The sequence below is a fragment of the Helicoverpa armigera genome, chromosome 20 (genome assembly GCF_030705265.1).
Source record: "Helicoverpa armigera isolate CAAS_96S chromosome 20, ASM3070526v1, whole genome shotgun sequence".
Taxonomy (NCBI): Eukaryota; Metazoa; Arthropoda; class Insecta; order Lepidoptera; family Noctuidae; genus Helicoverpa; species Helicoverpa armigera.
The window spans coordinates 5240453-5250168 of NC_087139.1; the positions used below are offsets into that span (position 1 = coordinate 5240453).

The 9716-nt window shown below is 37.4% G+C and overlaps 2 protein-coding genes across 4 annotated transcripts; one reads left to right on the forward strand and one right to left on the reverse strand.

Moving 5' to 3' along the window:
* Positions 1-1970: 1970 nt before the first annotated feature.
* Positions 1971-7391, forward strand: LOC110379572 (senecionine N-oxygenase). Of its 3 annotated transcripts, none has more exons than XM_064039721.1 (8): positions 1971-2265; positions 3649-3839; positions 4598-4736; positions 4870-5041; positions 5194-5469; positions 5738-5901; positions 6250-6393; positions 6780-7391. In XM_064039721.1, the coding sequence occupies exons 1-8, from the start codon at positions 2194-2196 to the stop codon at positions 6999-7001; spliced, it is 1380 nt and encodes a 459-aa protein (XP_063895791.1). In that variant the 5' UTR covers positions 1971-2193; the 3' UTR covers positions 7002-7391. The 3 variants fall into 3 exon arrangements, with proteins under 3 accessions (XP_063895791.1, XP_063895793.1, XP_063895792.1); XM_064039723.1 differs by lacking the exon at positions 1971-2265 and adding an exon at positions 2928-3147; XM_064039722.1 differs by lacking the exon at positions 1971-2265 and adding an exon at positions 2933-3156.
* Positions 7392-9160: 1769 nt separating this feature from the next.
* Positions 9161-9583, reverse strand: LOC135118300 (uncharacterized). The gene has a single exon (XM_064039861.1). The coding sequence runs from the start codon at positions 9581-9583 to the stop codon at positions 9161-9163; it is 423 nt and encodes a 140-aa protein (XP_063895931.1).
* Between the last annotated feature and the right edge of the window lie 133 nt (positions 9584-9716).

Below are 9716 nucleotides of genomic sequence, written 5' to 3' on the forward strand. Positions count from 1 at the left end.
AATATGTTACACACTTTTGCCAAATTAGATTTGTTAGGGTTTTACGCCATAAACTAACAAATAGTCCACACGTCCATATTTGATATGAAAACTATCTCAAACTATACTATAATATATTATTCACGTTTGGATTGAGCGTAGAACATAATGGGCGTGATCCGAGCGACCCTCTAAGTTCGTCTGGCTAATCTAGCGGAGGGTCCGAATATAGTATGCCTCAGATAAACAGATAAAATATTGGTAAAGTTTATTTCCACTCATTATCATTCTTACTTATTTGTTTTAGGCATTTGTTACTTATAAAATAAGCCCTGTCAAAAGATCGTAAACATCCCTACTTCCCTACTAATATTATAAAAGTAACTCTGTCTGTTTGTCTGTCTGACTGTTACGCTTTGACGTCTAAACCATGTAACTGATTTTAATAAAATTTGGTACACAAACACAATATAGAGATAGAGTTGACCTTGAGAAAGAACATAGGATAGTTTTTAACCCGCACTTTTGAAGAATTCTCTTGGTAACGATATAACCGAACACTGCGCGGTTGAAGCCGCGGGCGGAAGCTCGTAATATATAAAAGTAACAATAAAGTTAAAAAAAATACGTTGCATTCAAAGTTCAATTTTAGTGCAAGGCGTTCAGTTCAATAAACAATATATTATGTAGTTAAAGTAGGTACCTGTTAGGAATAAATGACTAAATAAACATAGCAACTCAATTTACCCAATGCACTAATGGATGATTTCACACCGACTGTCTAAATATGAACATGTTGACATAAATACTAAGTACTATGAAAATCATTGCGGTTTGGGTCACGTACACCAATTTAAGGAAAATTCTTTACTTCAGGAAAGTCATGAGAATGACATACATTTCTGGGGGAAACACAAAATGAAATGCTTCTGATTTTTTTGCTAATACTCAAGCAAAAAGTTCCACTCAAATTCTTTTTCATGGTCAATTTAAAATATAATACAGTTGTCGGCATCGAATAGGCCCTTGCAAATCTAATTTGCACCTCTTTGGGTTCCGTGATAGAGGGCAGGCACTACACTTTTGATATTTAACATTTTCTACAAGAGGAGGAACTTGACCTCTGGAAATAGAACTATCTCTATAGAGAAAAACTGTGCCTGTTCGTTCTTGAAAGTGCTTTGCGTAGGACGAAATATTATCAAAATTAAAGAAACACTGTGCTCACTGCTCTTAATAACTAAGTATATGTAGTGTAGTTGAACTTTATTGAAGTGTCACTGTCACTGTGCTAAATAAGTACCTATTTCTTTTGTTTTTTCCTTATTCTACTATGTTATTGATAATAACCTTAGTACTGTATTAGTGAATCTCTTGTTTAAGTAAATAATCATTTTTGTTTAAAAATTGACGAAAGGGAATTCCTGAAAGATGACTTTAGTTCAGTATCTTTTATACAGGTTGTAGTCAAATTTTACGATATTTTATACTTTAACCATTCTCTATACACGAAAAAAGGCAGTTAACTATACTCAACTGTTTTTAGAAAACTTTACTTTAAATTTCGTAAGCATACTTTTCAGAATTAAATGGATGGAAGTACCTATATTCCAGACACCTGATCTTAGCAGTTAGTTGAAGCTGCTTAACGACAGTAATTATATACATAAGTAACGTATTGACCTGTGAATTCGTAACCAACAGAGTGAACAATGCTCTTAACCATACCTTAATTTAAAATTCTTATCGCTACCATTCCCCAATATATCATAGAAAAGCTTGATAAACAAACACATTCTTTTACACGCTCAAGTTTTGTTATTAGAGAGATAAGTTGCCTCCCAGTCAGAATTACGTGATTCGATAACCGGATCTAATTTTAAAATACCAATTTGATTAGTCCAAAAATAACTAATAATAAGTTGACTGAAGTAACATCAAAATTGAAATGTTAGTCTACGATTAAATACAGACTAATTTGTCCACGCAGTTAAAGATTGCAACAAATATTTAATTATTGAGTATTACAATCATGCTATAGATAAAATTATTATTAGTTCAAATACTCATGTTTGTCCTCATCAAGTATTATATAATAAGGTTAATGTCGGTAAACGATACGCATTGAACTTGTGTAGCTCGGGGCTCAATCGTCAGTATTAAACTAATTTGCGCGGCCGAACGCGCAATTGTATTCAAATTTAACAAATCATAATGCTTCGGAAATACTCCATTGTTTTTATTGTGTTGTTACAAATATGTATAAGTTTTGGTGCTCATGTCAAGGTGAGTGTTAACGACTTTATCTAAACTCGGCGTTTCAGGCTAATCATGCTTTGCTAAATATAGAACTGGCCAAATGTAGAATTTTGGTAAGTCAGCGTGGGATGAATATGGTTCTTCTTTTATTTGTTCTATTATGTTTTTTATTGTTGTTAATTTATTTATTTGAGCCTTACTGTGTGTTAATTTCTTATCGAATTAATTAGTAACTTTCTTTGAGTTCGAGATTCAATCCACATAAGTACAAAATAAGTACATTCAATAAGATAAAGGGCAACTTAGGACAATATTTGGGGTATTTTTAATTTCACATTAGAGCGTTAAGGTGTATTCTTTTGTTTACGACTTTATGACTAATAACCGAAGGTTAAATTACACTCATAGCAAACTCATATTTTAATTGTTATTTTCACATATAGCTTCGCTCCAAATACCAGTTGACTTATTTAAATACAGTTATAGGCTAAATAATTTATCAATATTTTAACTTATGTTTATCGAATTCAGTCAAAACAACAGCTGCCTAAAGGCAGACAAAACATAATAAGAATAATTTATTATAAATATCCCAAAAAATAAAAAGTCATGTTAGGTAGGCGTCTTTTGCATTTCTAAGCGAGTCTCACTGAACCTTTCGATAAACAATGATAGTAGATAGTGTCGGAACTGTAAAGCAGCTTGGCGTTTGCGCCGTTTGGTAGTCAGTAGCCTAGTCACCACAGACTGGAGTACCGCAGAACACATGTCAATTGTTTTGATAAAACTAACGTGACGTCGGCATTATCTCCCACACCTTATCGAAAACTCCACATTAATAAGATGTCGATGTTAAAATAAAACAGATTACTTCGCGCTGTGTTCACGAATCCCCCAAAAAATTCGAAGGTAAAAATGGTAAGGTTTTCATTTTTTATTCTTGTAGCTTCCGTATTTTTTTTTGTTCTAATCAAATACAAAATTAATAAACACGTGGGTCTTGCATCAACTAGACATTTATTTATAGAAACTGGAATGTCACGATATTTTTTTGTGTACAGTTTTAAGACTTAACATAACATCAACGTATGACATTATGACATGCGTTTACGAAGTATGCTTAGCAGTTTTATGTTGTAGATTTTATAATCAAAAAGAAAGTAGTATTTTTTGAAACATTAATGACTTTAATATAACAGTTGTTAAATTGTTTATAACTTTTTGAGATTTCTTATATATATTTTTTTACTCATTGAATAGCTAAGCTTGGTTAAATTTTTCGTGTATACACTTTAAGTATCTAAGAATTTTTATTTTTAGTAGGTATCGCTGATCTAGATCGCGTAACTTAAAACTCTGTTTCCCAGAAAATATGGTCTAAGGTCTTTAGTATCTTATATTTTGTTTCAGTCAAAACGCGTATGTGTGATCGGTGCAGGGATAGCTGGTATATCCTCGGCCAGATATTTAAAAGAGGAAGGGATTGACTTCACTGTTTTTGAATCCACGCGATACATTGGAGGCACTTGGAGATATGATACTCACGTGGGTACAGATGAAAATGGTCAACCACTTCATACAAGCATGTACAAATACTTAAGGTACGTTAAGTAATTATATTTTTGTTATTTTGGGCCGCCTTACTAGATTGTTAGACATAATATTGTTTATTAGAGTGCATTTACGAAGAATGATTTAAAAACGGTTACTATTATCAATTCATTTATTCCATATTTCATTTCTGATACCTACTTATTGTAAATATTTAACTATATGATAAATTGCATATGTTTGCATTAGTCAAATATCTGTAGCTCACGTTGTAAACCATTGTTGACTTAGTTCTCAACTAAATAAACAGATGGCGCGGTATCAAGTTTGTACAATAATGAAATACAACACCATCTGTTGCTTCTGTATATAAACTTAGTAATGTATGAAACATAGTTGGAAATTAACATTTTTTAATGCTCTATCCTTTAAACTCCTCGTCGGCTGCCACATTTATTCCTGCATTTGGTAGTCGCAATCTTGAGGTATTTTAAACCTCACTAAAACCTCAGAACACGCTCAGGACCCAACAGAAATGTATGGGTGGACGAATTTATGGAACTGGAGAACTGGACCAAAATTCCCGTGCTCTTGTACTTGCTTTTTAATTAACGCCGGGTCCGGCGGAGCTCACGTTCTCTTCTGTTTTTCTCAGTCTGCCGACATCTCACTAGTATAATTCTTCCTAATCATGTCTTGCTTCATACAATCCATCCATCGGTTCTTTGTTCGTCTTTTGTCGTTTTCTTCCTCTAATCCATTCACACTCGTGCTCAATTACTTATGGTACCTTTGATCTTTGTTTTAGAACAAACCTGCCAAAAGCCCCTATGGAAATGCGGGGCTTCCCCCTGCCTGATTACCTGCCCTCGTACCCTACCGGGAGAGACTTCTACCACTATCTGGAGGAGTGTGTGGACCGCTTAGACATAAGGAAATACATCAAGGTGAGCTTGGGAGAATATTTTATTGGTTAGAACCCAAAATTTCTGGGTAATATACCAAGTGCTGTTCAAGAATAATTAAGCATTAAAGATAGATATTTTCTGCCTCCTTTAACAAAATCTTATGTTTTCGCAGTTCTTACACGCCGTAGTTTCGGTAAGAAGGATAAACGATGTATGGAAAGTCAAATACGAACACGTTGTAACTAAGGAGATATTTGAGGAAGACTTTGATTACATCATTGTTGGGAACGGACACTTTAGCAAACCCAGCTATCCTAACATTCCTGGTGAAGATCTTTTTACAGGTAACTTTATTTTCTAGTAAATGTTACATAATCGTGCAAAATAGATATTGAGACATGGTCACATAAAAAAATAGACTGACCAAGTATAACATCTAAAACACTTCGAAAGGATCAGCAACCATCAGATCAATGAATAAACCTATAACTTTCAGGTAGAATAATCCACAGCCACGACTACAAAGCGCCAGAACCCTTCACAAATCGTCGCGTACTAGTCGTGGGCGCCGGTCCATCAGGCATGGACATCGGGCTTGAAGTAGCTGACGTGGCCAGCGCTCTCATACACAGCCATCACTCTAAGATCAACTGGACCACGCCCTTCCCTCCGCATTACCACAAGAAACCTGACATCAAGGAGTTCAACGAAACTGGAGTCATATTCGAGGATGGTAGCTTTGAAGAGATTGATGATGTTATTTATTGTACAGGTAAAATAGGATAGGTTAAATAGTATAGGTAAAATTGCTTCGAATAGAATGCTAAAGAATTCTCAACCATATCAAGTGATACATCGTCAAAATTACGGCAGTTTGAAGCGATCACTCTTGCTGCTTATTATTGGTCACTATATTTGTCGTTGTTTATGCGAGCAATTTTCTTTGCACTTAAAGCTATTGAGAATTCATTATCAGATCCGTGGCCAGAAAGACCTTAATCAAGCATAGTACTTGAGTAACCTTTCTCTTGTTTTCCTAGGTTTCTATTACGACTTTCCGTTCCTGGATGAGTCAAGCGGCCTGACGATGGAGCCCAAGAGTGTGGTACCTCTATACAGGTACACCGTGAACATCAACCAGCCCTCTATGTTCATCATGGGAGCTTTCATCAGAGCCTGCTTGGTGGTCGCTTTGGATGCACAGGTAAGCGTTATCAAATAATTTATAGGGAAAATTATCGATATTAGAGTTTTTTCTTTCTTCTACAACGAAGAAGTTTTATTTATGTAGAAGTTTTATAATAATATTGTTCCACTATGGGATTGTTTTCTGTTTTCTTAAAATAGGAAAACTTGCCCACCTCGTTATATTTATGATTTTGTTACCAAAACTTTTTGTTATTGTACAATATTAAATTAGGTATCATTTTCCGTGTCAGATCACTGCTAATCGTAGGAATTAATTGCACTAAGACTAACTATGGAACACGAATTCTATACTACAATGCCCTATTCGCTAAAAATAATTAATCTTTCCCTTTTTCAAATCCAGGCACGGTACGCAACAGCATATATTAAAGGGAACTTCAGTCTACCGACTCGAGACGAGATGATGCTGGAGTGGCAGAAGCGAATGGACACCATCCGCTCCAAGGGACTGCCGACTTCTTACATACACATTCTAGGAGAAAAAGAGGTAAGCTACACCTAGCCCACTTTGGGCATCACGAAATAAGTCATTGAAGAGACTCGATTTGAGAACTCAATTCATTTTCAGATCTATTTATTGGTTTGGTACTTCTTCTTCTTTCTCTTCTTCTTTTTTCTTTTTTATTCTATCAAAAAATCAGAAAGCATCTTGACATACAATACGTTATATATTATTATAGTAACAGTGAGTTGCATCATTTTACAATAACGATAGCCGAAACATTTTCAGTTAGCAAATCGCCGATTTGACCAGTTTCAGGGCTGGTTTTCATTTGGATATCGTAATAGTTTAATGGTGCAACTGACCCTTACTAACAGACACACAGTTTATGTTATTATACAAGTACCTACAATTTTACCAATCGTTTTCAGGACGAATTCTACGCGGAACTTACAAGAGAGTCAGGTATCGAGAGAGTTCCTCCAGTGATGTTCAAGATCCGCACAATGGACACTGAAGCCAAGATAGAGAACTTATATACCTACAGGAATTACGCTTATACAGTCATCGATGACCATACCTTTGTGAGGAAGGTAGAAGACCCAGCTATTAGGAAAGGCATGCATGAATATGGGTTAGCGTATATGAATTAAAATGGATTAGAAAATAATATCGAAGTACGCGCAATTCACACAGTCACACTCAAAAAGAATTACGGCGGAGTCACACGCATTGAAATATGCATTGAGTGGCAGAGAGCGAATTTGACGGCAAAAATTACACTGGTCAACAAATTATAATTTTTTTTTTGGTGCAAAGGTGAAATATACAATTTCTTGTAGGATATTAGATACGTAATCGAAGTCCAGAACATAAAGTTGCACTAGCACGCAGGGATTTAGAGATATAACCCTCCTAAAGTACCAAAAACGCGTTTTTTTATGAAATTTGATGTCATTTTTTGGGGACAGCAGAATTTTATAGGAATTTCTAACTAAAGCATCATATAGTACTACTTTCCCCGCATTAACCCCATTTTAATTTATATTTTTGCGAGTTTTATTTCCCGATATATACCATTTTATAACTAAAGTGGAGTTTTTTCATACTAACAGGCCAAATGAAATATAGGGAAGATCGAACTATCGTAGCTGTATACGTATTTCATGAAAATTTAAACTCTTAACGTTGGAAATAAAAATGAATCTCAATCGGGAAGAGTAGTACTATATAATGCTATAGATAGAAACAAAAAAAACTATTTTGCTGTACTTCAAAAAAATCGTCAAATATCGTTAAAATCGCGTTTTTGGTACTTGAGGAGGGGTATATCTCTAAATCCCTACGTGCTAGTGCAACTCTATGTTCTGGACTTCGATTACGTATCTAATATCCTACAAGAAATTGTATATTTCACCTTTGCACCAAAAATGCTGTTGACCTGTGTTATCATACCGAGTTTCTCTGCGACATGCTCAAAGATGCGCTTACACTTATGCCCATTTTCACCAACAAATACGTAAATTTAGGGATCCCTAGAGAGCATATAGGGAACACTTAATACGAATTTCGTTTTCACCAAAGTTTAAGTGTCCCTTATAACCTTTATTATTGGGGGAACCCTTATACCAAGTGACACTTAGTTAGTAAAACGTTAAGAGATTGTTGGTGAAAACGGGCGTTAGATATTAAAATTAACCCTAAGCTTTTTGCCTACCAAATAATAATGAACATGCATAGAAAATGTACCAATTCATTATTATTGATACGTAACAGATACACTTACAATAGTTCATCAAAGTGTTTTAGCTTTAATTTCAAACGGCTATTGATCAAAGATTGATCGAACAACAAACTAAGTTTGTAATACGAAAGATGCGGATATTTTTTTATTTATTATACATGTATTTTATTTATGAAACTAGCTTTCGCCCGCGGTTTCACCCGCGTCCGTAGCCATATGGTGACAACAACTATACTAAAACCTTCTCCCGGGTCTAATTTACCTCCCCTCTTACTTTCAGCCAAATAGGTCAACCTGTCATGTTATGTCGTGACAACTCAAAGCGGGTTTCATTTTTCCTCATTCATCATTTTTATTTATATAGATACCCATATAAAGTTGCTGTAACAGTAAGGTAAATCAAGCTATAGAGCAAGTCAATTCATCTTTGCTGATAAAATAAAGAGGAATCATTTTTTTTTTTGTTTGTTTGCCTCCGAAACTAATGAACCGATTTGAAAAGTAAGTTCACTGTTGGGAAGCTAGACTTTCCCCGAGAAACATAGGCCACATTTTATCCAGGTACGGGAAGTTCTCCCGGGTCACGGGGAAACCGCGAGGAAACAGCTTATAGGAGATAACCAATAATGGATGAAACTGAGTAGGAAATAATAATTATAATGATGAGTTCATAATATGTTATTGCGTACGGAAATGTTACATGTTTTGATAACAGTGCCATCAACTTTTTTTTTTTTTTTTGGCAGGGGGAAAATCCTCATGGACTTCCCTCCACCTGGGGTCGGTGGAGGGGGTGTGCCGGACTCTTACCGGCTAAAAACCCACCCAGTGTTGCCTTCTATTACCTATTGTCGAGGGCACGGGTATCGCCAAAGCATTCTTCCGCACCCCCGACAGGTATTGGCCCGCCAGATGTTCAAAGGCGGGCCCCGTCAACCTCTGTGGCCGTCACCCAGCGGCCACAGCAAACTCTACTAAGAGAGGCGCGCGCAACACAACGCCACCGTCTCGAGGCCTATTTCTGATCGGACGACAGACGCCCCTAGTCTATCGCCCGCAGGCCGCGCCCTATGGTGGCCGGAGATCAGCCACCCTGCGACGCCCACCACGTCTGCTGCGGGCGGGGAGAGAAGAAGCAGTTTCTCTCTCCCTTTCCGCCGCCTCCTTTAAAACCATCACATCCTCACAAAAGGAGGCGACGGCGTTCCACCCTTCTTCGCTGCCGACCATGCAGGACACGACAGCCGGCAGCGAAAGACTTCCCGCAGCATCTACAGCTGCCGCTAGGTTACGGCGCTGCGTTGCCCATGCTGGGCATTCCACCAACGTGTGCAGCGCCGAGTCCTCGCTGCAGATCCCACAGTGGTGGCATTCGGGCGTGGGCTCCCGGCCTATGCGACACAGGAACTTTCCGAAACACCCATGTCCGGTAAGAACCTGTGTCAGGCGGAAGCTGAGGGCGCCGTGGCTTCTCTCCAGCCACTCCTTCATAACGGGCCTGATTGCCGCGACAACGGCGTGCCCTGCTGTGGGTCGCGCAAGTCGCTGCTCCCATTCCACCATCAACACCTGGCGGAGCTCTGCCCTGCGCGCCTCAACTTGTCGAGGCACGAGGCACTCACCC